Source organism: Carassius carassius, chromosome 7, assembly GCF_963082965.1.
Source record: "Carassius carassius chromosome 7, fCarCar2.1, whole genome shotgun sequence".
NCBI classification, from domain to species: Eukaryota; Metazoa; Chordata; class Actinopteri; order Cypriniformes; family Cyprinidae; genus Carassius; species Carassius carassius.
In genome coordinates this window covers 28,295,041-28,322,983 of record NC_081761.1, presented here as the reverse complement: position 1 = coordinate 28,322,983, position 27,943 = coordinate 28,295,041, and the positions used below count along the sequence as shown (strand labels likewise).

Below are 27,943 nucleotides of genomic sequence, written 5' to 3'. Positions count from 1 at the left end.
TATTATATGTCTTTCATATTCAAGTGCACAGCTTTCATGGTAGTGCTGTTTAATGCCTCTGCTTGTATACAAACTCACCATGGGTTTGAAATCTCTTCCTTCTGATTCAGCCACTGCTTCACACACCTCACGGATCTTCGCCATTACCGCATTGTGAGTAATGGTCACATGGGTGTTTTCGTTTTTCCCAACTGAAATAAATGCCTGCAGCCTGGACACCGCTAGTGCGATCAGGGCCACGACGGGCACCGATAACTTCATGATCATCTGAATTAAGTGAACAAATATTTACTTTCACTAAAGCTGGCCTGTGCAACAGCACTAGTTACAGATATGTGAAAACAACGATGTAAGAGAAATTTTCATCAATCGCATGGTCTAAAGCGCATGGCGCAGATGCACACAGGAGTGTACTAAACCGCTTTTGATGGTTTAACGAGGGGAAAAAAAGATTGGCGTGCCCGGGCACATGGTCTAAAAAGGTTTTCCCTATTCTCTTAAAGGGGTCATATGATGTAGCTAAAAAATAACATTATTTTGTGTATTTGGTGTAATGCAATGTGTTTATGTGGTTAAAGTTTAAAAAACCACATTATTTTCCACATATTGTACATTATTGTTTCTCCTCTATGCCCCGCCTTTCTGTAATGCATTGTATTTTACAAAGCTCATTGTTCTGAAAAGTGAAGTGTCCTCTGATTGGCCAGCTATGCAGTGCTTTTTGATTTGACAAATGCCTCAAGCATGTGACAGAAATGTTATGCCCCTCATCATACTGTGATGATGTGTGTCCCAGCAGGACAAGACAAAAATAATAAAACCCATTACAAACAAGACATTTATTGCATCCAGTGGGGATATAAATACTGATTATAATGAGTTACACTGTCTTAATAAGCGTTGCGTAAACATAATACCATGTCTGCATTTGGGAATGGAGAAACGACAAACAACAAGCAATACTCTACACTGCTCAAAACTCGCGTTTGAATCATCTGTGGCAAATACTTTACATATGTAAAACGCACTTAGACTGTGAACCAGAAGCACCAGACTGTCCTTCCAAAGATGGAACTGTCCCACTTTATATAAAAAAAAAACAATATATACACACACACACACACACACACACACACAAACATATATATATATAATATAATGTTTTGAATTTATTGATTTATACATAATCTTAAAACTGAATAAATAAGTCAAGTCAATCATTATTGTCTTATTCAGTGATAATATGTCAGAATATATGACCATGTTTCTCAGTATTTGGCCAATATAACTATTTAAAAATCTGGAATCTGAGGAAAATCACCTTTAAAGTTGTCCAAATGAAGTTCTTTGCAATGCATATTACTAATCTAAAATTAAGTTTTGATACATTTACAGTAGGAAATCTACAAAATGATTTTTGGCATAAAGGAATAATCAATCATTTTCAACCATATAACGTATTGTTGGCTATTGCTACAAATATACCCCAGTGACTTATGACTTATTTGTGGTCCAAGGTCTCACACACACACACACACACACACCTCTCTCTCTCTCTCTCTCTCTCTCTCTCTCTCTATATATATATATATATATATATATATAGTATAAAAGTACACTATTACTTTCATTAGAATAGGTGGATCTAATATGATATGATATGATAAAATAATATAAGACCTTCTTACCTTATACCAACTTGCAATTTGCTTCTTTTCCTCCTTTATCTCCCCTTAATTGTGGATCCTTGTAGTCTCTGATGACAAGTATATATACATAATGTCTTATCTCACAGTTGTAGGATTATCCTTGAACAGTCCATTCTCCATCGAACCATTAGTGCGTCATAAAACACAGTCAGGGTGCCAAGATGACTAAAGGAAATTTCACCTCCCTTTCCCTTTCTGTGCCTGTCTACACTGTAAAAAGTGAAACATTGGATTAACTTAATAAAATTGAAGTAACCATTCACAATAAAGATTTTACATTGACCTAATGTTCAGAAACCATTCAGTTCAAACAAATTTTCTGCATTTCATGCAAACTCTTTTCTGAATTTGGTGTAAATCAATATTTTAAATTGGCTTAAAAAAAAAATAAAGGTTTTTAAGAGACTTGATCTAAATTGAATTTTCTTCAATCTGAAATATGTATTCATTGTAAGTAATATAAAAGGCTTCACAATTGGCATAATCGAAAAAATGTAAACTCTCAAAAAAAAATGTATATACATTACATATACACATATATTAAATGAGTCAGATCAAACGTTCTTTTAAAGATTTATTAAATCTTGTATGAAAATCACTGTTTTTAAGATACTTTTTTGGCAAAACAAACATTGACTGAGACAGAGATCAGTTCATTTCAAGCTGAATTTCATACATAGTAGTATTAAAATGTGATTATATCATAAGAACAAATAAGAACAGGACTAAGAAATAAGAACAAATACCTAAAAACAATTGGTCTGCTTCTCTCAGGAATTAACATTTTTGGCAGAAGAAATAAATGTAAATCAAATACAAAACAGATATTGCCACATCCAGTAAACAACAAACAACTACTGAACTATTATTACGATGTAGTGGAGACTGGGGTGAAAGCATTTCTGCCATCCTGTTTGTTTGTGTGTGTGTGTTCATCAAAGCACTGAAATGGAGGCTGTCAGTCAGTCATTGACTATGCAGCAGAGTGCAGAGGCGGGTCATTTTGGGGGTCATTTTTCTTGTGTCCAGTTCCATTAAAACTTTCTGAAAAAACTCAATTGAATTTCAGTTCTTTTGGATACTCGAGGTTTAGCAGATATGTCAATCCATTGCTTCAGCAGCTGCGGTTGAGGGCACGTTACTGAGGACCTCTGTGCCCTCAATGAGAACCCTGGTGTCTGTGTCACTGATTAAGATGGCCATTGTTTGCTCCAGTCCATCACCTGGCATATCCTGGCGAGACAATACATAGTAATGAATAAAGAGCGCTGACCAGACCCAGTTGAGTGTGTGAGAGTCACTCCTGCTTATTCTACATTTCCTGAACTGAGTGAGTGTGTAACCCCTGTTGTGTGAGCATAAATGAGTCCACCACTGCTTGTTATGCATTTCATAAGCTGCATGTATGAGAAAGACCCTGTTATGTTTGTGCCTGTGTTTATATGACATCCCTGCTTGAGAGAGAGAGAGAGAGAGAGAGAGAATATACAGTTGAAAAGCAAATTTAACAAGTTCCATTGCTGTCCAGCTATAATTTCACAGACTAGACGATGAAAAGAAAGTTAGTCAAAACAGTAGAGGCAAAACTTTGAATTAAATTGCAGCCAAGGATAGTGAATATATTTCTAAGGATAGCCTGAGCTAAAACAGGAGAAGCTTACTGTCAAATTTAATGTTCGACAGTAAAGGAAAAAAGTTTGTCTATTCTGAAGTGTATGTAAATATCTGGTTTTAACTGTATGACACACCTGCTCATTGCATGAGTATGTGTGAGACACCAGTTGTGTGTGTGCCTGCTTGTGTATGAGAGACTACTGCTTGTACAGTTCGTTCTGAACCAAGCATGTAGCCAAATACCAGTGTCCTCCCTGAAACATAATTGTCATGAATCAACTTTGTGACATGCTGACGCGTGTGTGTCTTAAACTCTGTGTGTGTGTGTGTGTGTGTGTGTGGGATAAAAAATTTGAATATAGTCAAAAAGTTCATAAATTTCAATAATTCAAGGTAAAAAGTGAAAACTTGTATATTACATTGATCCATTACACAAAGTGAAATATTTCAAGTAAAATTTGTGTAAATTTTGATGGTTGCAGCTTTCAGACAATCAAAACATTATATAATATTATACAGAACCAATAAAAACAAAGATTTGTAATACAGAAATGTATGCCTGAAGAAAAGTATGTTCTTCTTCATCTCATCAGTGATCAGTTGGAACACTATTTTGGCTTTGAGTGGTTGGTAGCACTGTTGTGGTCGATGTACAGATCTCAGAGCCTAGGCTGTCTACAGACGCATATTTTTTGACAGCCTGCTTATGGGGCGTGCAGCTAGCGGATCGTGAGGATGAATATGATAATTTATATTTGTGCCTGACATCGCTGATACAACCCTTTGAAACAACCTGGGCATCCATAACACTTGTGCCACATGCACTTGTGCCACATGCAGATTGCCTCCATAAAACACCACACTGATGCAGCAATTCATGCAAAAGGAGGCCAAAATACTCAACCAGGTATTTAGTGCATAAACGTGAAAATAGCATAGGCTGCAATCAACAGAAGTAGCACAAATAATTGCGTGAAATATTTCACTTTGTGTAATGAATATATATAATTTACTAGTTACACTGTTTTGTAACTTAGAGGACATTCAATATTTTTTAGCCCTACCAGTAAGTATGTGTGTGGATGGCTGAGCAATGTACGTACCTGAATTTCCTTGATGAAATGGTGAACACATTCACCAAAGTAGATGATTAAACATTTAAGAACGGATTCCCTCCTTGTGTTGATGTCCACGACCTGAACAAAAGAATTATTGGGAGATTTCTCTCAAAAAGGTTGGAAATTAAAATAGATTGAATAGAGGATTTTAACTGTGAAAAGATGATTGACAGGCCAGTTTACGGTGACAGGATGCACACGACAGATCCGTCTGTTAAAGATGACAAAGTAGTATGTCCCAAAGCTTGCATACTCTTTTGATACACACTCAAAAGTATATACTTTTTCTCCACAAAAAGGGTACATACTTTTAGGGCGTGGTATAAGTAACGTTAGGTGATTTGGGATGCAACATATGTAATCATTTGCTCCAACCCTGAATCAGTGCAATCAGTATTGAATGTAAAACTACTTACCAGTCAGCGAAGACAGACAAGACAGACAACCAAAACTGGCACCAGGATTTAGGTCTACCAAGCAACAGCTTTCCTAAAATTCAAATCAAACATTAATCCGTTTTAGTTTTACAGTTTCAAAGTGTAAATTCATGTTCCTCACATTCATTTCCGCCTTCGCAAATTTAAAACATAAAGCATATAAAATCCTCGTTCATATTGGATTTGAGCGCCCGGAGCAGAGACTGTTAGCCTAAACTCTGAGTGGGAAACGTTACACGTCACTGGCATATTGAGGTGATTCATTTAATGTTAATTGTCGGCAAAGAAATGCAATATTAAAATAAATCCTGATATAAAGAAAATTGTATCTATTAATTATGATCCCTTAGTAAAAAAGGTATTGGACAAGGTATTGGATGGGGTGGAATGCCAATTTCTATGATAGGTCGCATTAATGTTATTAAATTCTCCATTCTCCCAAAATTCTTATATCTTTTCCAGTCCATCCCCTTACACATTCCAGCATCCTTCTTCTCCTCATTGAATAAAACCTTTACCAAATTTATATGGAATAATAAACGCCCCAGGCTGCGGCTCTCCCTTCTATATCTGCCCTATGACCGAGGGGGGCTTAGATTGCCTAATGTCAAGTTGTTCTATTGGGCAGCTCAACTTTGTGCTGCTACTTATTATTTTTCTACCACTGATACACCATCTTGGATACACATTGAGAACAATACATTGAAGCTACCCTTGACATCTTATCTTTATGCAGCTGAAATTAAACAATTATATAAAAAAGACATATATGTATGTGTGTGTGTGTGTGTGTGTGTGTGTGTGTGTGTGTGTGTACAGTATATATATATATATATATATATATATATATATATATATATATATATATATATATATATATATATATATGTATATGTATTTCTTTGTATATTTTTTTTATTTTGTTTGTCTGGAAAATGGTTAAAAATTCAATAAAGATATTTGTGAAAAAAAAGAAATGCAATATACTCAAGCCTTAGACATGAATACAACTTTTTTTTTTTTACAACATTCAGAATTAAAGTTATAATAACTTCTAATCTGCGTGTCTGTTCATTAAAATGATATTACGTATGTTATTCAAGTATTTAAATGCTGAATGAATTTCCCCTTTTACATTAAGGTTATGCTACTGTAGATAGGTCGCGCTAGCCTGTAAATGCTTATGTTAACGGTCACTGCCATTAGCCAACGCTAACCTAATCAGTAAAAACTGTACCAAGAAAGTCACCTTATAAAAATTATAGCGTGAGTGCTGAAATAAAAGGCAAGGATAACGCAGACGTGCAATTTTGGTTAATTCCTCCCTTACGCGCTGTTCAGCAGATAACCAGCCTCCTCCGACTTCAGCTGCGTTCGGTCTCTTCCAGAACTTTCTCTCGAGTTTTCATGTGTGCGCATGCGCAAACCATGCTTAATCTAATAAAAGTCGTTTGATCGAATGTAAAATTTTCATTTCATTGTTATGTTATAATTTTATATTGTATCAATTTAAGAAAATAGATTGAAAGACACATACAAATTACAAAATGTAGTTTTATTTAACAATCTAATAATCTTAGGCTATTGGAATGAAAAAAATATATATCAAACGAAAAACAGCAATGTTTTACTTTTTAGAGTGTAATGTCATACTAGCGACGCCAGGACGGCAGGAAAAGATTTCTCTTTGTTCCCCAAACTTAAGACCAAATGGCCAAGAAACCCTGTGGTGACCCCAATTTCAAGTCAAGTCACCTTTATTTATATAGCGCTTTAAACAAAATACATTGCGTCAAAGCAACTGAACAACATTCATTAGGAAAACAGTGTGTCAATAATGCAAAATGATAGTTAAAGGCAGTTCATCATTGAATTCAGTGATGTCATCTCTGTTCAGTTAAATAGTGTCTGTGCATTTATTTGCAATCAAGTCAACGATATTGCTGTAGATGAAGTGACCCCAACTAAGCAAGCCAGAGGTGACATCGGCAAGGAACCGAAACTCCATCGGTGACAGAATGGAGAAAAAACCTTGGGAGAAACCAGGCTCAGTGGGGGGGCAGTTCTCCTCTGACCAGATGAAACCAGTAGTTCAATTCCAGGCTGCAGCAAAGTCAGATTGTGCAGAAGAATCATCTGTTTCCTGTGGTCTTGTCCTGGTGCTCCTCTGAGACAAGGTCTTTACAGGGGGTCTGTATCTGGGGCTCTAGTTGTCCTGGTCTCCGCTGTCTTTCAGGGCAATAGAAGTCCTTTCTAGGTGCTGATCCACCATCTGGTCTGGATACGTACTGGATCCGGGTGACTGCAGTGACCCTCTGATCTGGATACAAACTGGATCTGCTGGCTACGGTGACCTCGGAATAAGAGAGAAACAGACAAATATTAGCGTAGATGCCATTCTTCTAATGATGTAGCAAGTACATAGGGTGTTATGGGAAGTGCTCTCGGTTCCAGTTTACCTAATTAATGCAGCCTAAAAATCCTTTAACGGATTTGGATATTAAAAGCCGTAATTAGTATGTTATGTGTAAGCCAGGTTAAAGAGATGGGTCTTTAATCTAGATTTAAACCTTAAACCAGGGAACACCTCCTTTCTGCAGCTGTAAATTCCAGAGACTTTTGTCTCCAAAACCAATAGACTGAAATTTAACCCACTTGTGGTTTAATACAAACAACGGTCTCAAAATTGCTTCCAATAAGCTGAATTGATAACCAGTATTTACTGGTATTTATTTATGTTTTATATAACCTGTGGAATTATTTCTGTGTGTTTATCTTTCATTGCAGCCTATTCGTAGGGTTTTCTACCTCAGTTATAGGAACTAATCACCAGAAGTTGCCTCATACATGTGTATTCTCTGTATTATGCATGCTTTATATTACTCAAGTAATTTTGTGAGTTAAACACTTATCACGGCTAAATCCTTATTTACTTCCACCTCAACTATGGGAATTATACGTATTTTGGTACCTACCTGATGGGTAAATGATTTCTATAATTTTGATATAAAGTAGATGTGTGTAGGATGCACCATATTGAAACTATTAAGTTTGCTTATTAAAGCGTTTAAACTAAACTCTTAGGAGTTTGGACACACGCGATCACATGGACATTACGCTAATTACATGCAAGAAACGGAGAACGGGGCGTATGTCCCGCCCAAGACAATATCTGATTGGCTGTGCAATAAGAAGGACGGGTCAGATGGACAAGCATATAACCCAATGACAAGCAGTTTTGCCTTGCTTTTTTTCTGCTTTTGCAGTGACTTGGGCTCTTGCCAATGTTTTGTGCTGACCTTTCCATCGTCCAGCGTGTACTCGTCAAACCACCAAGAGCTCACTCAAAACTTCCGTAAGATCCTTCGCTGAACTTCTTCAAAGAAAACCCTCTCAGAGTCGCTCCAGCCTTAGAGCAAACTCTGTTGTATAGCAACCCGCAATCCAGGAAGTCTGGGTATATCCAGAAGGGTATAACTGCAGCCTGGAGAACTCCAAAACGGGGTGGGAGCTCCAAAATAGGGCGTGGCTTCCTCCCATTGAGAGACTGGCGCACAATTTTTTCCCCCAATCCACTTCAGTGCAAACTCCGACCCACAGCTGATTCTGAAGTTTTTATTGGTTGTGTCAGTTAAAGTGTTGCCTAAACTATGCAACAAAAAAGCTAACCCCTAAACCTACCCCACACCTTACCTTAACCAGTGAAATTGACGGAATGGCGGGATTGATACTTGATATTACTCATACCATATGAAGGCTACGGTAGCCTAGCTAAAGTGGACGATAATGCTAACTAACGTTACCAACCTCCCTGCAAAACTCACCAAAACTTTGTGGGTCTTGTCCCTCATGCTGGCCCTTACAAAACCCACAAGCTGACCCTCGGACTTGCTACAATCAACTACATGACCCTATCTGAAGTGGTTTTCACCCCTTTGAACACTTTTGTTCTCCTCCTTGAAAAAAGCCATCATGGCAGCCAAGGAGATCATGATTGCACTGATAAGTCTACTGTGCAAAAACGCAACACAAGTTTTTATTTTATTTTATTTTTTTATTAATGATCTTCAGTCTTCACAGACTTTCGCGGGGTTTAACCAGATGGTTACACAAGCTCCACCAATCAGATGCATCACTGTGGGATTGTGGGTAAGGAAGTACTTATCCAAGACATCGTGAATAAAAGGCATTCATCTCAAAACAAGAACCTTTGGCGTTTATATGAGCATATACTATCGCTTAGTACAGCCATAGCTGGTTTTAAGTCTACCATGTATGGTTACGTTTTTATGGCTTATACCCCAACTGTCAATGCAGAAATTGCAAAATGTGCTGCCCATAGTTTTACATGTGGATTATAATTTCGGGAACCGAGTTAAACATATATTGTAACCATTAATCTCCAAGTACAGCGTCCCTGGGAAGCCCAAAAAAAGGTGATTGGACTCCGAGATGAAAATAACAGTGTTTCGAAGACATGGCGACAAACGCAGCTCTTCCTCTTCTCGTCGGAGCGCAACAAGACCACGCCCCCCTGTTTGTGTATTCATGTGGGCGGAGGTTAATCAGAAAACTGTTTTAGTTACGTAATTACTGCAGGAACTAGACGGATGTAGTCCAGGCGGCAAGGAAGTCGACCGGAAGTTGAAGTCGGCTGGGGGCCGCCATCTTGTAGCAGAACTTCACTTGCGTTAGCATCCCATTGACATCCCATTCATTTTGGCGTCACTTTGACAGCGAATAACTTTACATCTGAGGCGTTTAAAGACTCCATTTGTCCATTATTTATTTTTACAGATACACGACAATGTATAAAGGGCTCCATTACCTTCTATGTTACATTATGGCCCCGTAGAAACAGTTTTTGTAAAAATAGGCTAACGATTGCGTCATAACCACGCGGCTCTCTGTCTCACAGTAGAGAAATTACCGTACAGACAGGAGGAGAAGCTCGCAGGCAATCGGGGAGACGTCAAGAGAGAAGCCCATTGATATAGAGTCCATAAAAGCAACGGGACAAAATATTTAAACAACGTTTTTGGGGAATTGGAAATAATTTGGTACTTGGCAAGTGAATACATATGAAGTAGCTTTTACCCACGAACTTTAATAATTTATCTACTTCATTAAATAATGAAGTATGGGTAACGGCCGGTATATTGACGGGAATGGAGAAATTATCAGGAAATTACAGACAGTGTAAGAAAAATCTCAATGTCAGTCGCGGTTAACGTTCTTTTATTTATTTACAGATCTACGCTTGAAGATGAATGTGATCCCTTTCATCCTGGTCGGAAGCCATGAAATGTCATAGCCTACATAACGTGAAATAAAGAAAAAAGTTTTTTGTTCAAGTGTTTTTGACCATGATTTATTAGCCAAAACTGCATGATTTAACACCTAGCTCACAATTATTTGAATATTAGTCTATGGGCAAATGTTTTACGTGAAGAGATGAAATCATGTAGAACAATAAGCAATTTAAGAGACTATAAATGAACAGCCTATATTGAATTGATACGAAAATGACTCGAGGGGATATTGTATACTGACAGTATGGTTCCTGGGTTATATATGTCTGTTTTGGATGGGTTACTATTCGGTTTGATGTTGATGTAGATGACGAAAATTTTTTAATGTGTGCGTTTATGTATGTGTGCATGTGCTATTTGAATCAATTTTAATAATTTTGGATGATTGTACATGTTCTTTGTTATCTGTTTGTTATCTATGTGTGTTCAAAATAAGCTAATTAAACTAACTAAAATGACTAAGTACTGCAGAAAGGCAAACGATTACAATCCAAAAATAGGCTATAATTTCAGAGTCAATAATAATAATAAAAGTCGATTTTAGCCACTTCTTTTGTCAGGCCTATAATGTTTTAATGTAAGATGTTATATTGTAATTATATATAGCATAATATGATATTATATATAATTATTATAATATTAATATATTATATCAGGTTATTATATTATATTATGTTATTACTATACAATACGATTTGATTTCCAAAATCACACACACACAGACATATGTGAGTTTATTCTGATGCGTCATTGAGCGTTTAAGTTCAGCTTGCTTGCACTTAACGTAACGTTATATACACCTGGCTAGTCTGAGCCCTTATTTCTGGAAAGCCGTGATACTTCGACCTTAGAAACTTCTGATCATCATTCAAGACATCTAAGTATTGTGTTATAGGTGGTATTTTGTTAATTCAGTGTGTTAACTGTTTGTTTTCCTTTTTTTTTCGTGATTTCATCTTCCCATTTACTTCAATTTACTTGTTGCTAGCATATTTTCCCTCGTGCGAAAATGAAAAACTGAATATGTATCATTACAAAGTTCTAAACCATAAGTAATAAAACCACATGACATTTCTGTCAAAGTATGTCTACTTGAAGTGTCTACTGTGTGTTTTGATAATAAATATTCAATCATTTCATTAATAAATATTTATTTATTGAAACACAAAAACAATCCTCTCTAGCTACATTCGTCATGGGGAAGAAAAGTGAGAGGCCATGGGGTGGATGGCTAGGGTGATACATGAATGGCACAGAGGGGAGAAAGAACGGTGGGGGGAGAAAGAGCAGTGACTATTGAACAGTGTAATGTCTACCAATGTGAACATGTATTAAACTAAAGACAAAAGGCACATACACAACCCCAAAAAAATTTAACAGTCTTCAACTGTTTCATGTTTAAAACATGTTGAAGTGGCAGTGGCACCTATTTGCGTCTAATTATTCTGTACCACCTTTTGAAGTCAGTCAATTTGTAACCAGTATTTGAAACACGAGCAAACCACAATCTTCTTTTAAAATGTTTACTTCAAAAACATAAAATAAAAACTGTTACATAGACATGGTACGCACGGTCAAAAAACTGTGTTGCTTCCAACGTCTCTAACTTCAAAACTGAAACTATCCAATCGCTTATGTTATGACGTAGTGCGATCTGACTGGAAGCTCAAAATAATTAAATATAACCAGATCTAAACATTACTAAATATGCATTTTAAACCAAAAACTTTCTTATGAATTTTCATGAAATATTTTCTTATTATTTTTACTAAATTATTATTTCAGATGAACTAATCCTTACGTGGCTCTTACATTACCCGGCCCCTAATTGGTTAGGCAAGAAGACTAAGCAATTATAAACTTAAACACTGAGAGCCAAACAATTTCTAAATGTCCATAAACTATCAACTTGTTTCTTCTTTCTTCACTCTTCAGACATCGCCTCTTCCAACAAGCACAGTTTGTTTACAGGCCTTTCCAGAGTGTTGGTCTTGGTCTTTATTTTGACTCTTCTAACTGTTCCATTGGAATCCGACAACGTTTCAACTACCTTTCCCATGAGCCAGGAGTTCCGTGGGGAAGAACTATCCACTAGTAACACGACATCTCCTGTCATGAAGTTTCTTCTTGGCTTTAACCATTTCTGGCATTCCTGAAGAAGTGAAAGGTATTCACACGTCCATCTAGTCCAAAATAAATCCACAAGATATTGAACTTGCTTCCATCTCTTTCTTGTGTACATGTCATCTTTGCTGAAAATCCCTGGAGGCATGTTGGGTTGAGATTTCAACAGCAGTAAATGATTGGGTGTTAGAGGTTCTACGTCATTCACATCATCTGAAACAGTGGTAAGCGGCCTACCATTGATAATGCTTTCGACCTCACACATTATTGTCAGAAGACAATCATCGTTCACTGCTTGCTCTTTCAGAAGGGAGTTAAGGATTCTTCGCACAGTCCGAATTTGTCTTTCCCAAACCCCGCCTTGGTGCGAAGCAGCTGGGCTATTGAATATCCACTTTATTCCCTTTGGTTGCAAGGCCTTTTCAATCTTGTCATTATCCAGCCGTTGAATGGCTTCTCTCAACCCTCTTTCAGCGGCCACAAAATTTGTGCCGTTGTCAGAACGCATGATGGTAACTTGACCTCTCCTGCACATAAAGCGACGAATTGCATTAATGCAAGAGTCTGTGTCAAGGCTATCTGCAACTTCGATGTGCACCGCTCTGAGAGTGAGACAAGTGAACATCACGCCGTACCTTTTGACTGTACTCCGGCCCCGCTTGACATCAAACGGCCCGAAGAAATCAACACCGGTATTTGTGAAAGGAGGCTTATCTGGCAAGAGCCTATCTTCAGGCAGGTTTGCCATCTTTTGTTCGCCAACCTTTCCATTAATCCTGCGACACACTGTACATTTGTTGATTATCTTTCGAACTGCAGAATTGGCTTGTGGGATCCAGTACCTGCATCTCAGTTGTGCCAAGACATAACTGCGTCCGCATTGTCCTGTTCTTTCGTGTATATCTCTCAAAATCAATGTAGCAACTCTGCTGTGTTTTGAAATAATTGCTGGATGTTTAGCATTTTCTGGCATGGCAGACTTATTGTGTCTTCCGCCAACCCTTAACGTGCCATCTTGAAGAATCGGATCCAATTTAAACAGCTGACTGCTGCGACTAAGCTGTTTACCTTTCTCCAGTACTTGGATTTCTTCTCCAAACTGCTGTCTTTGACTGAATTTGATTATTTCCGATTCTGCGACATCCAGATCATCCAAAGTAAGTGATTTCTTTTCTGTTGCTTTCAATTTCTTCATTTGTTGTTCTAATTTTGATCTTGTTTTTTCAGGGTCCTTTTCGGTTTCCCTGATCTTTCTTCATACTTCCTTTCTTTCTTCTTTCAGTTTCCAAAGATTTTCCTTCACATTTAAAATCCAGGCCACTGATCTTTTTAGTTTATGCCAGTCTGAGTAATAGCTGATCAGTTTGTCGATTGGTTCCATGTTTTCTTCAACTTTGATCATGTTGACTGTAGCTCCATTCTTACTTCCGGATCATTTTGAAGGCTTTCCTTCCTTCGCACAGGCTGTTCCGACCAATCACATTCATTGTTCAGCAAGAACTCCGGCCCATTGATCCAGGTTCCTCCTTGTGTCAAACTTTTAGCTTTCAGGCCCCTGCTGGCTTGATCTGCAGGATTTTCCGTTGTTCTGACATACTTCCATTGTGATGGCTTGGTTGCTTCTCGAATCAACAAGATTCTGTTCGCAACGAAGGTTTTGAAATGAGGCCTAAAAAAAAAATTTGTTTGGTTCCGGTTTCCGACCGACCCTGTCAATTTATGTGCGACCCAAATTTATTTTATGAGACTGGGGAAGAACGGTCTTTCACACATCGTTAATTAAATTACAGTTTCCTTTAAATGCTGTTTTACACTTAAGTAATCCGTTAAAAACCATTAAGTATTGCATCAAAACCCTTTAACTGTCAATTCCTAAAGTGAGCTATAACTTAAGGTTTGGAAATCGTAACATTAAGAGAAACACGGGGGGAGGGGGGAGTAAACAATATATCGCGGAACAGAGAGGGCACTGACAACATGCTGACAGACAGGACATTAACATTACCAGCTTACTTTTAATATGAAACAAAGTCTCATTTGGTTATTTCACCTTTCAAATGTGGTCATTTTTTAAAGAAATGTAAACAATAAATACCGTTTTGTGGCTCTTGAATGTGTCGAACAGATCGCTGTAAGTTAGATCATCAGTTAAAAATTAACTGATCATCTCTTGCTTCTAGTTAATTTATAGCATCAAAATCAAATAAACCACATAAATGAACATAACAAAGAATGTTGTTTGACTACAAAAAGATGTCTGTACACTCCGTTTTTCAAGTTCAAATCCTCCATGTTAATCTACTATGAGATCGCCTGTCAAACTCCCGCGAAGGCTTTTTGTGTGTGTGTGTGTGCGTTTTGCTTGTCTATGGCAACAACAGACTTTAAACGGGAATACAGAATCACTGTCGTAAAAGTACCGGTACACACATTTAAAATCAGCGCGTGTGTGTGTAAAACTGCCACTGGAGAAAAAAATAAAAAAATAAAAAAAATAATAAATCCCTACCGACCAATGACCTCAACTGACAACCAACCGGAACCAAACCTTTTTTTTTTTTAGGCCTGAGCAGTTTCATTGTCAATATATCTGAGCACAGTAGTACTGTCTGTCCAAAAAATTGATTGTTGCAATGGAACTTGAAGCTCTTGATGTAACATCCTGTCTATTTTGACAGCGACAACTGCTGCTGTCAACTCAAGTCTGGGAATGGTGACCAGTTTGAGTGGAGCCACTCTTGCCTTCCCCATGAGGAATGCACAATGCTTCTCACCTTGGCTATTCTCTAACAGCAGATAAGACACAGTGCCGTATGCAGACTCAGAAGCGTCTGAAAAATGATGTAACTGTGCTGTTGTAGTGCATCCAAAATCTGTAGGCTTCAAACACCTGCTCACATGGAAGTTAGAGAGATGACTGACATCTTCAATCCATCTTTTCCAAACTTCAGCGTGTTTTCCACCAATGTTCTCGTCCCATCCATATTGTTCTTTACAAAGATCTTTCAGCAGGAGTTTAGCGGGCAAGATGACCGGAGCCAGAAAGCCAAGGGGGTCGTAGATAGAATTCACGACTGATAAAATGCCTCTTCTGGTCATTGGCTTGTCTTGCAGCTTCATACTGTAAGTGAAAGTATCAGTTTCTGTGTCCCACTGTACACCGAGGGTCCTCTCGACTGGCAAAGTGTCATGTCTTAGATCCAGGTCTTTCACTTCGCTGGCTCTATGCACTTCAGGGATTGTCATTAACACCTTCCTGCTATTGCTCATCCACTTTGTTAAAGTGAATCCTCCGCTGGCACACAGGGTACGAAGATCTTTAGCCAGGGTCACTGCATCTTCTTCTTTAGCTACACTCTTCAGACAGTCATCTGCGTAGAAGTTACGCAGAACTGTCTGGACAGCTTCTGGAGATACATCAGCCTTGTGATCTTCAGCAGTTCTTTTTAGTGCATATGAGGCAACACTTGGTGAAGAAGTGGCTCCGAAGAGGTGCACAGTCATTCGGAATTCCTCCACAGGCTCGTTCAACTTGCCGTTGGGCCACCAAAGAAAACGGAGTAGGTCTGCGTCACGCTCCAGCACCTTGACCTGATAAAACATCGACTCGATGTCCACCATTATAGCTACGGGCTCTTCACGAAATCTTAAAAGCACACCAACTAACGTGTTGGTCAAGTCAGGTCCTTGGAGCAGTTCGCTGTTCAGAGACCTATCCTGAAACGAAGCTGTGCAGTCGAAGACCACCCGCAACTTTTGTTTCTTCGGGTGATACACCCCATGATGTGGTATGTAAAACAGCCTGTTGTCGTCACGGTTGAGCTGATGGACTGGAACTTGGACAGCATACCCTTTTTCAGTGATGGTCTCCATAAAGCTCTTGTACTCTTGAAAAAATTCAGGATTCTTCTTGAACCTTCTAAGCAAACTGTCTATGCGCTGTTCCGCCACACAACGGTTATTTGGCATTTTTGAAGCTTCTCATTCCTTAGTGGCAGTCCAATGCTGTAATGCCCGTTCTCAAAAATTGTGGTTTTCTGCACAGACTGCAAAAACTGTTTGTCTTCACAAGACATCTCCTCTTGGTCATCGTAGTTACGCTCTGGAAAATCAGTGTTATACTGTTGGACCAGCAGCTTCTCAATCTCCATCACAGAAATTCTGTTAACTGAAAAAGTAGGCGTTTTATTCATTGCATCATTCAGTTCCTTTCTTACAGGCCCATTCACAACCCAGCCAGTGGCAGTCTTCACACCATAAGGGCCTTCATCCTCAGCATTAATAACATGCCATGGTTCCATTTAGTGTTGTCAAAAGACCCGGTACTTCGGTACCAAGTCGGTACTAAAAAAAATTAAATGTGACGGTACCACGTTTCTTTAAGTACCGGTAGAACCGAGGCCCATTCAAACCCGGTTCAGCGCTATGATTTCCGCGAAGCAGAAAACGAGTACGGAATCTCAAAATCCAGTCATGAAAATGAAACTTACATTTTAAGATGGACAGTCATGGAATTTGTCAAAGTTAGCATAAATTAATCAAATCAAATCTCCATATGGACCAGTATCTGTAAATGTTAAGCCGCAAAAGTTGTTTGAAATATGAATCCGTGTTCTGCGCGTCTCTGTGTGAATTAATGAATGGCAGAGACGTGCGGGTTTGTTTACTACATAGACCGAAGCGCATGACGCTTGCATTAATTTCAGCATCTGAGCTTCAGAGTTCCCTCTCCATCAAGCGATCTGAACTTTTCAGTTCATCTCAATGGATGCACAGCGCACCTGTAATTGATGCTCTGTAAACTCTGTGAAGGCGCACGACTCACCGTCGCTTTACTGATAGCGCTGTTTCTCACACATGCAGAGAGAGAGAGCGATAGTCTTACCACGCTGAATCGACACGCTATATGTAAACTATTCTTTGTTGTCTTCTCCTGTCAAAATAATGGAGTTCATTTAGAATTATTCATATTCATTTTCGAAGCAGAAGACATACCGGTTTCTCCGGTAGTGGGCGGAGCTAATGCGCAAATGCCAATTTCATTGGCTGGCGCTGATCTCTTACCGTCCCTGTTTTGATTTCAGCAAATCATTTTGACCAAACGCAGACAACGTGATTAATATTCATGAACCCAGCAGCTCATCAATTCATAGTGCATTGTATATACATTAGTATGATAGTAGAATTAGTAGTAGTATTATATTTAAATAATAATTAATATGATCTATTACTATTTTTTTACAGAAACCCTCAATGACCAAAAATATCTTAAGCATCACCACCAGTCTTAAATTCAGTTAAAATGACAAATATGCATTCATTAGGCCTAAAAGTTAATTTTTACATGAAGGCATTGTGCTAGAAATATTACTATTATTTAGTAAAATGTATGTGATACTGCTACTACTGTTGAAAAAATTTATAAAACTTTATATTTTAAAGAAATAAATCACAATATTTCTTCCATGTTTTAATTTTAATAGCAAATCCCCTTTATTTACCAAAAATAAAATGTGTATAAATTTCATAAATTAAAAGACAAATTAAATTTGGGTGAAACTTGTTTACTGTTTTTCATAATTATATAACTTGTAGAAAAACTTTAAACAGAATTGTAAATGAGTATAAAAAATGGCATTGGTTTTATTTTTAGTGCTAAAAAGTTTTTTTTTTAATTAGCATATTTTTGTGTTTTGCTTTGGTACCGAAATTGGTACCGAGAACCGTGGATTTTCACTGGTATCGGTACTGAATACTGAAATTTTGGTACCGTGACAACACTAGTTCCATTGCTTTTGAACAGTTAGCTCCAATAAGCAGGCCTACATCAGCTTCTATCTCTGGCAAGCGTACTTCATTGAGATAAGGCCACTTTTGGATATCTGACCTTTTAGGTATGTTCTCGACGTGAACAGGTATGTTGCTATGAGTAAACACTTTAGGTAGATCAATGAACTTGGTGTCTTCCAGCCCACACACTTCCAAGTCTGATATGACGAAACTGTTCATGAGCTTCTGTTCTCCAGGTTTGTCTTGATCCATGGTGCTAAGAAGTATTCGTGTCGGTCTCCCTTTGAGGTTTAGTTTCCTTTGCAGGTCTTCTGTGCAGAACGTTGCTGTGCTTCCCGGGTCCAGAAAGGCGTATGTTTCAACACACTTGTCACTCCTTTTCGATTTTATCTTCACCGGTACTATTGACAGCACACATTCTGCTTCTGAGGCTCGTGAGGCTACAGGACTCTTGCAAAATAGAAACTTGAGCACAAGATACTTCACGTCCATGACGACCATCTTTCTTTTCAGGTGAGATGGAACCTTCTTCCTTCATTATGTGCAGAATGTCTGGATGCTTCAAAGCACACTCTTTACACTCAATTCTTCTTTTGCAGAATTTGCTAAGATGACCCGGAACCAAACATCCAAAACACAAGCCCTTCAGTTTTAAGAAATCCACACGCTCCTTATGTGGTTGATGTTTGATTTTGCTGCACGAGGCAAGGGTATGTGATTGCTGGCAAAACAAACACGGCTTCTCAAAGGCACTCACAGTTTTAATTGAATTTGTTGGCTTAACATGCGTTTCTTGAGGCCCTTTGCTTTCGGTGAAAACATTTGTTGCGAAACTGCTTCCACGGACCTCTCTTTTTCCATGATGCTTTTCTTTTTGGTCAATCTTTCCACTTGAGATTGGACGGCTGTCTGCGATATTTCCAAAGAGGGGATCCATTGCTATTCTAGCTTGGCGGTCTATGTAACTCACCAAATCAGCAAACTTTGCTCTTCTGCCTCTTCGCTCTTTTATGTCATAAGCTTCAGCACGCCAACGTTCTTTCAGTTTATATGGTAACTTAGACACCACTGTACGTAAGTTGGTTGGGTTATCCATCTCCTCTAAGAATTTGATGTCTTCCATAGTATTGCGACATCCAATCAAAAACATTGCATAGGCGCTCAATGCTTTCCCACCATCAGATTTCACTTGAGGCCATTTGAGTGCTTTGTCAATGTACGCGCTGGCAATCCGTAATTCATCCCCATAATGCTTATGAAGTAGTCACTTCGCCTCGCAGTAGCCTTTGTTTGGCATCATATGAGCACAGCTGCGAACAAGCTCTTGAGGTTCACCGGCCGTAAATTGTTCCAAGAAGTACAATTTGCCTTGATCATTGCTGGTTTTCTGCTCTATTGCGTGCTCAAACGCCCTCATGAAAGACTTGTATTGTAGCGCATCATCCTTGAACACAGGAATGTCCTTGGTTGGTAGATGAGATAGCTGCTGTTGTTTTACTAGTAGCTCAGTGATTACATTCTGTTTTTGCATAACCGCTATTATGTCGTCACCTCTGTTAGATTGCGCATTTGACACATAATTGGAGACCGGTTGAGATTGATGTATTCGGGAGTGCTGAGTTTGTGGTTGAACATGAGTGTTTGAATTAGCTTGCTGTGGAAGCAAAATGCTAGTTCTTTCCTTCACGTGTCCACCTTGTAGCTTTTGTACTGCCGAATAGCTACTTAAACCATCTTCAGATCTTTCATATTCTTTAAGCACCCTTAATTTTGCTTCAGCTTTGATTTTAGCTGCTTCAAACTCAAGCTGTTGCATTTTCTTTAATGCTGCAGCACGTTCGAGCAGGGCTGCATGTTCTGCTTCCTGTCTAGCTCTTGCTAACGATACTCGTGACACAGCTGAGGTGCGACTGATTTGTGATCCACGTGTGCTGGCATGTGTGACATCAGTGACCCCCACTTGTGAAACACTGTCATTTGGTTTAACAGTTTCTTGCAGATAATCAACCACATTTTCTTCTTGCAGCACCTTTTCCACTGGCAGTATGGGTTCAAACTCAGATGCAACCCAATTTTTTGTAGTTTTCATAAATCCTCTAATTACTGCCATTTTAGGTTCAAACCAGATCTCTTGATCAGCTGTTTTTTCATCTTCAGTCAAAAGATTTGCAACTTCTTTGTTGAGACGATTAAACTCATTTAGTGATGTTGCAAAGTCATTTTCCATCATGTTTTTCACCCTTTTTCACCCTTAAATTTTGAGCATCACTCATCGTTGATTCCAACTCCTTTTTTTTGCTTGTCAGAATTCCTAATGTTCTTCTTCTCAGTGCAATGCACCTCTGTAATCTCTCTTCTAATGCCTTCTCTGTCAGCTTTTGTGACCTTCCCTTTTTTATTGTATCCTCAATACATCTTTTTTCATCTTCCTCAGCCATCTTACAAATAGCAGAGTTAATGCTTTAGTTATATGCAAATGTTTCAAACACTTTCTTCAAAGGTACTTTTCTAGATAAACAGAGTGCAAAACAACTTCTTAAAGATCGCCATAACTCCACATTGACTGAATCAGAGCTTGCAATAAGCATACGTTTTTACAGGGAGAAGTTGATCTACCTTTTCTCTTCAAAACTCACTCATTATCCTCGTGCGTCCGTATCACGTCTTTTGAAGAAAAAAGTCCTCACTTTGGCGCGCAGCGTTACTTCTCTGTTGACTGACAGGTCGACCAACCGTTAGCTGCCGATTGGTGCATGTCGATCCGTCGCGGGTCTCTTGAGCAAAACTGACCCGGTTCTGTGGCTTGTTTGTCGCGCCAAAGTCCAATCCGCTGCTTCCTCGACAACAAGCTAGCCACGTCCTCGTTATCCAGGTAATCCAGCGCCGTTATTAGCGAGTTTTTTTACTATGAAGTGGCAGTGGCACCTATTTGCGTCTAATTCTTCTGTACCACCTTTTGAAGTCAGTCAAATTGTAACCAGTATTTGAAACACGAGCAAACCACGATCTTCTTTTAAAATGTTTACTTCAAAAACATAAAATAAAAACTGTTACATAGACATGGTACGCATGGTCAAAAAACTGTGTTGCTTCCAACGTCTCTAACTTCAAAACTGAAACTATCCAATCGCTTACGTTATGACGTAGTGCGATCTGACTGGAAGCTCAAAATAATTAAATATAACCAGATCTAAACATTACTAAATATGCATTTTAAACCAAAAAATTTCTTATGAATTTTCATGAAATATTTTCTTATTATTTTTACTAAATTATTATTTCAGATGAACTAATCCTTATGTGGCTCTTACACATGTTGAGAGGTTTAATCCAGCATCACCCCTACTGGATTAAGACTCTTAAGCCTTCAGCTAAATTATTTAAAAAAATATCATTACCCCAGGTGATAAATGAACTTCGTCTCTTAGAAACAGTTGAGGCTTGTTAAATACAATTTGAGGGTGATGCACAATACCCCCCTGCATTCCCAAGACAAAGGTAGCCATGACACTGTTCACCCATTTATGGGACTTGTCAATTTTCCCCGGAAGGCCCGATCTCCACCGACGTCTCTGGGTGATGTCAGACAGCACAATGGTCATCTGAGGGAAACGCCGATAGAGATGTTGCAGATCCTGCTTCATAGCTGCAACGAGATCGATGCTCTTCCTGCATCCCAAGTCGTTCCCGCCGCAGTGAATCAGCAGGACATCCGGGGCTGCTCTTCCTCTGAGGGACCGGTAGAAGAAAGGAAGGAGTCCGTGCCATCGAAGTCCACCCCAGCCAAACCAGTAAACCTTGGCCCCGATGGTCTCTCTGGCCCTCTCTTCCCCACGACGAATGTAGCTACTTTATTTATATCCGAACAAAGCAGAAAAAAAGTCTATGCAAATATACAATAAAACACAAATTAATTGCTCTTATCAGTTCATTAAAATAATAACAATATAGGTATTACACAAGGTTAATTTATTATTTTATTCTCTCTTACAGTGTTGCTTTCCATATTTTATACAATATATTCTAAATGATACTATATTAATATGGCTTACCTTTGTTGGTAGCATAGTTAGCCATGGTTCTTCTTTTTCTGGTGTTAGCAGAAATTCAAGTTTGTATTTTTACCTATGAGGAAAGAAAAATGAAAAGGGAAACCATTAGTTATAGATGTTATTGGTGACATTCGTTATTGTCCATTTATTATCTATATGTTATTTAACAGGCCAAAGCAGACGCTTTTGTCCAAGCAATTTACTGAATAACTTTTTTTATATGACTGATTCGTCCATTTCTCTTGCGATGTAGATAACAGTTAACACCATTTTGTGATTATATTCGGCGCCCATTAACGTTATACAACATCATATGCATCAAAAATTAAATTATATTTAAAATATTTGATCCCTGGGCCGTTAAATAACTATCGGGTATGAATTCATATCAGTTCTTGAACATCATTTTACATAACTTCTTAATAGTATGCATTAACTTAATATGGCATACTGGCGTTACATTTTAAAATACTATACAAAATAATTAATCAGAATAATTACTCCTGCTCACTCGCGCCAAAGAACTCCCCGCTCAAGCTCGCCGTCTCTGGAAGATTAACGATGGCAGTTTTCACGCACAGCTACTAGAATATTTACATCTGTCAGACAGGTTGCTGACGTCATTAAGCTTCGTTTGAGTCTGCACGTCAGAAACGGAAGTGCTAAAAGACGCTAAAAATGGGCTTCAATTGTCTCAATTGAGTTCCAATGGGGTCGCTGTGTCCATTTCTTTTACTGTCTATGATGAAGTCCAAACGGGTCGATTTTTGTAGGCGAATTCTGTTAAATAAAATATGCTTGGCATTGAACTTTGAGCTTTAGAATTTTACAGATATTATTTATACTCTAACAACAACATTACACACTAACTAAAGTTTAAAACATGGGATCACGAAGAACGGGACCTTTAATAAGATTATGCGATATAAGACTCACCGGCCAATGGCACCTTTTTAGTTACACCAAGCATCACTACACCCTCCTAGCCTGCAATTTTCGTGTACCGGGACGGCCCTGTTGTTTGGAATAAAACAATAGAGTAAAATCTTTCCCATCCGCTGGGACAGCTCTTGAGTGATTCCGGTTTACATCATGAAGCAGAGGTTCAAACTTGGGTCCAAACACCACTGGCCACAAGCTTTGTCCCTTTCTCTCATGGAGAACATTTATTTATATAGCATATTTTATTTTAGATGAACTAGAAACAATGTTTAATTTATAAAGTTTTATTTTGAAATGTAAGTCAGTAACAATTGGCTGAAGCCACAACCAATGGTGAAATTCTTTGCGAAAGGATACCCCGCCCCATTTTGGAGGTTCTGCACAATTTTGAAGTTCACAAAATTGTGAACGAAGCGCCACCCGGCAAAGCCAACCAACCATCACCATCGATTGCTGTCCCTCAGAACACGTCATCGACTGACTGCCAGCCAATCAGCGCCAAAGAATCCGTCTCCAGCAACGCGCCCACAGGAGCATCCAAATGCAAGTGCACAATATCTACTAATTCTGGCTGAAACTGGTGCAAATCTTATTAAGAAAACGATTATTAAAGATTAAAGTGCTGGTAGATTGATTCTCTCAGGTCGCGGTCAAGAAATAGTGTCTAACGCTAGACACTTGGGACTCCATTCACCCTCCGTTAATAACATCACTTTTCTCTGTTACTGTTTGAATGGATGTTTGTGTGTATTAGAGTAGTTCAATAAAGCCTTGTTTGATTTTACATACCATTGTCTTGTGCTGTGTGCTTACAAGTTACTGCCTTAAACTGTAGATTCTGTTACCTTGCTAATAATCAGTCATCATAATTTTATGATATTATTACCATAGACCACGGGATAATATTTTGTCCAGAATTGATAAAATACCCTAATCTCAATTTATCGGTGGACGAATAGTTGATAAAGTGTTAAATATTAATTCTGAATAATTTGCATATTAACTCAGTTCTTATTCACTGTAATTCAATCCCCTTTGAGTTATATTGATCTTAATTCCCTTATTAATCCTACACAGTGCTCAGAAGTTGTCATGCAATCAGACTGCAGCAAATGATAAACCACAATGGAGGAATTACATTATTAAGACATGGCTGCCTTTAAAATATTGTTACATCTCACACAAACACAAAATTATGAACCATTACTATAATAGCCAACATCAACTTTGAAATAACATCCAAAGCTGTTATTATAAAACTAGAGCTGTGATAAAACTGAGTTTACGATTTAACTGTTTCTGATCTGTTGCATGTCAGATAAGTTTATATTGGGTCAAAACCGCCTTTGACAATACATATGAAAATTCTACACTGATTAATTTTAATTTACTTTATGAATGTATGAGCCGCATCCCAGTTTATTATAATCTATAGAAACAACAATCACATTCTGCAATAAGAGCAGACCTGTTCTCGAACACTGAGGCCCCCTCAAAGTTCAGTAAATTGCTCAGTCAATAATATTATTGACTGTATTTCGTTACAGGTTAAATGACATTCATACATTACCTTGAGACTTGCCAGGATGCAATGAGGAAATCCATATAACCTTAATTGGATTAATTAAATCATTGAATCAGAATTTATTTTTGTATTATATGTCAGGTTTTTGCACTGTCACTTTGTTTTATGTTTTTGTTTCATGTTTTCATTGCACATGGCCTTGTGGGTTATTTTCTCGGCCATGTGCTCCTTTAGCCCCTCCTCCTTGTTTCCTCTTTACCACACCCTCTTGTTAGCCTACTTGGTCTAATTGGGCTCACCTGTCCCTCATATATTTTCCTCCCTATTTATAGTGCACCTTACCCTTTTGTGTTTGCTGGTCCATTGTCATTCGCTCTCCCTTTGTCTTTGTCTTTGTCTTTGTCTTTGTCTTTGTCTTTGTCTTTGTCTTTGTCTTTGTCTTTGTCTTTGTCTTTGTCTTTGTCTTTGTCTGTGGATGTGGCTGAATACGTGTCTGGTTTGTCTTGTGCCCTTGTTTTGTCTAGTCCTTGTGATTCTATGTTCTTGTCTTGCTCCTTGTTTTAGTAATTTGCTTGTTCTTGCCCTTTGCTTTCATTTGTAGTATTTAGTTTTCTAGTCTTGATTCTTGGTTTTGTTTGATCATTCTCTTATGTTGGTTAAATTGGTAATTTCTTATTTTGTTACTTTACTTTTATTAGTTCATTGGTTTATATTCTTTGTCTTGGCTTTAACTTGTGTTTTTGTGGAGCTTTGTCCTGTCTAGTCTTGTGTTCGAGTTCCTGACCTGTCCCCATGTGTCCTGGCCTGGTTCTACCAGCCTGGCATCTGGTCTGTCTCCAGAGTCAGTGGTCAACAAGTTTCTGAGCTCTGCTCTATGGTGCCTTGTGTGGCCTTCTTTATCAGCCTGGTCTTGCTGCCCCCTCTGTTGCCCAAGTATTCTGACAGTTGTTTCCTGAAGCCTTCCCAGTGGCCTTCCCTAGCTGTTCTGTTTGTGTTCCTGTTGTGGTATCTGTGCTCTTCACTACCTCTTGTATCAGTCTGTCTTGTCAAAACCTTGTTATTTCCCTGCAACTGGGTCCTCCTTCCCAGATCCCTGACATTATACTATTATTTTATTTAAATTTGTGCAAAAATTGTCCTTATTAAAATAAATTAACGAATAGTACTTTTGGAAAATATTGACAACTGTTTTTGCCAATGAGCCAACTAGCTGAGTTCTAAAGTGTAACCAGATTTTTATTTAATTTTTTCATTATTTCATGTGAAGTTCCTTTTATATAACTGAAAATAAAAACAAATTTAGGTGCAATTTAGGTCCAATTATCAATCAGGTTGACAAAAGATTAATTTCACAAATGTGGCAGATTTCAGCCTGTATTTTACATCACATGGTTGTTGAATCTCGCTCTGCTCAGCTCTTTTTACCTAATTTTTCAAAAAGTAAATCATTATTGTGTTATTCAGTGCTTATATATCAGCAAATATAACCATGTCTCTCAGATAATTTAAATTAAAAGATCTAAGGATGTGGTTTCCTAGTGTACGAGGTCTTAACCGGCACATGAAGGTCAATGCAGAGGAGAAGCAGTATCAGTGTGGGAAGAGTTTTGTATACCACTTTACCCTCACTAAACATCAGCTTATTCATTGGAGAAAGGCCATTTCCTTGTAAAGTTTGTGGAAAGAGGTTTTTGGCCAAGGCGGACTGGGCTACCCATATGCGAATGCACACTGGAGAGAAGCCGTTCTCTTGCACTCTATGTTCGAAGAAGTTTAAACATAGAGTCGCTCTGAATATGCATATGCAGGGGCATAGAGGAGAGAAACGCTACATCTGCCCCTTCTGTGAAAAGGGATTTGTGGATCTAGGCAATTTTAAAAGACACAAGCTCATCCACACGGGGGAAAGACCGTTTGAGTGCAAGGAATGTGGGAAGCGCTTTACTCAGTCGGCCCATCTCAAGAAACATGTCAACACACAACATGTTACATGAAGAAAATGATTTGAATTGTTAAATATTATGCATTTAGTTGGTCTACTGATAAATATTCTGTTACAGAAAATAAAACAGTATTAGGCCCAACTGTAGATGAATTTATAAAGATGCCATTATTAAAATAGAAAAGTAGAAAAATAACTCTTGATGCTCTCTTAATGAAATGTGCTTTAATGAAGCATATTTTAAATATGAAGTAATTAAATGTGAAGATTTTTCTATTCTTTTGTCAGTGTGAAACATACTGCATCTTTATATATATATATATATATACAGTGTTGGGAAGGTTACTTTGGAAATGTAATAGGTTACAGATTACAAGTTACCCTGTTTAAAATGTAATAGTAGTGTAACTTTTTCAATTACTTTATTAAAGTAATGTAACTAATTACTTTTGAGTACTTTTTGATTACTTTTCTAAATGTGTGAAAATTAAAGAATAATAAATAAAAGCATATACATCAACTCAAATACAGTTATCTAATAAGCATGTGTCGCATCCTGTGTAATAAACTCCTGAAACATTGGTGTTTTTTTGAAACTGCTGTCTCTGTATATGATGATAGTTTTCTCAAAATAAGTAAAATGCACATGAAGTGACAGAGCAGTTCTAGAAATTATGTTTATGTGCTCGTGTACTCCTATATTGAGATGGCAGAGGTTGAAAACACTGCGAGCTTCAGTAGGCCTATGTGTAGTAAATGAAACCATGTCTTTGCCATTAATTTACAGGAGGGGCGGACTGGGAAAACAATTCAGACTGGAAAATTCAAACTCATACAAACAAATTCATGGACAAAACTATTTTTTGTATGGACCTGACATAAAAAAGGTTTAAATCTTTAGTTTGGGGACATGCAAAATAAATAAAAGTTCTCTCCTGAACTGTACCTTCACTTCCATTTTTCTCTTTAGTCTCTTTATTTTGCTCTGTTATCCATCTCTCTCATGACTTTAATACTCAAGATTGAACAAAACTATACTTTACAATACAATACTCTACAATACTACAATATCTTTATAGAAAAATCCTAATACTGTACACGAGTCATGTTTTTCCCTTACAAAAATTGACCATGCTTTTTTTAGCCTATATACAATAACCTTGTTTTGTTTTGTTTTTTGCAAATGGATTTGTATTTATTTTTAAATAACTCAATTTGTAAAATCATTTAAAATTTTTGGTTATCACAGTTAAACAATAGTAACTATTTTCTCTGGATTTATAGTAATATATTAAAACGTTAATTTTCGTAAGGGTTGTGTTGTTGTCTGTCGTAGCTCCCCCTAAACCTATAAAAAAATCTGTTTTTTTTTTTAGCT

General features: G+C 37.9%; 2 protein-coding genes across 2 annotated transcripts in view; both read right to left on the bottom strand.

Annotated features, from left to right (window-relative positions):
• LOC132143858 (von Willebrand factor A domain-containing protein 7-like) overlaps window positions 1–27,943 on the bottom strand; it is a 121,683-nt gene that overhangs the window by 59,211 nt on the left and 34,529 nt on the right. The window contains exons 2-3 of the mRNA XM_059554448.1: window positions 1,689–1,746; window positions 79–267 (exon numbers count right to left, since the gene is read on the bottom strand). Coding sequence (XP_059410431.1) covers window positions 79–267 — 189 coding nt within the window. The 5' untranslated portion in view covers window positions 1,689–1,746. The remainder of the gene's footprint in view (window positions 1–78; window positions 268–1,688; window positions 1,747–27,943) is intronic.
• LOC132143136 (uncharacterized) lies at window positions 11,823–13,552 on the bottom strand. Its single transcript, XM_059553282.1, has 2 exons — window positions 12,950–13,552; window positions 11,823–12,841 (listed from the first exon to the last, which is right to left on the bottom strand). The coding sequence occupies exons 1-2, from the start codon at window positions 13,507–13,509 to the stop codon at window positions 12,115–12,117; spliced, it is 1,287 nt and encodes a 428-aa protein (XP_059409265.1). The 5' UTR covers window positions 13,510–13,552; the 3' UTR covers window positions 11,823–12,114.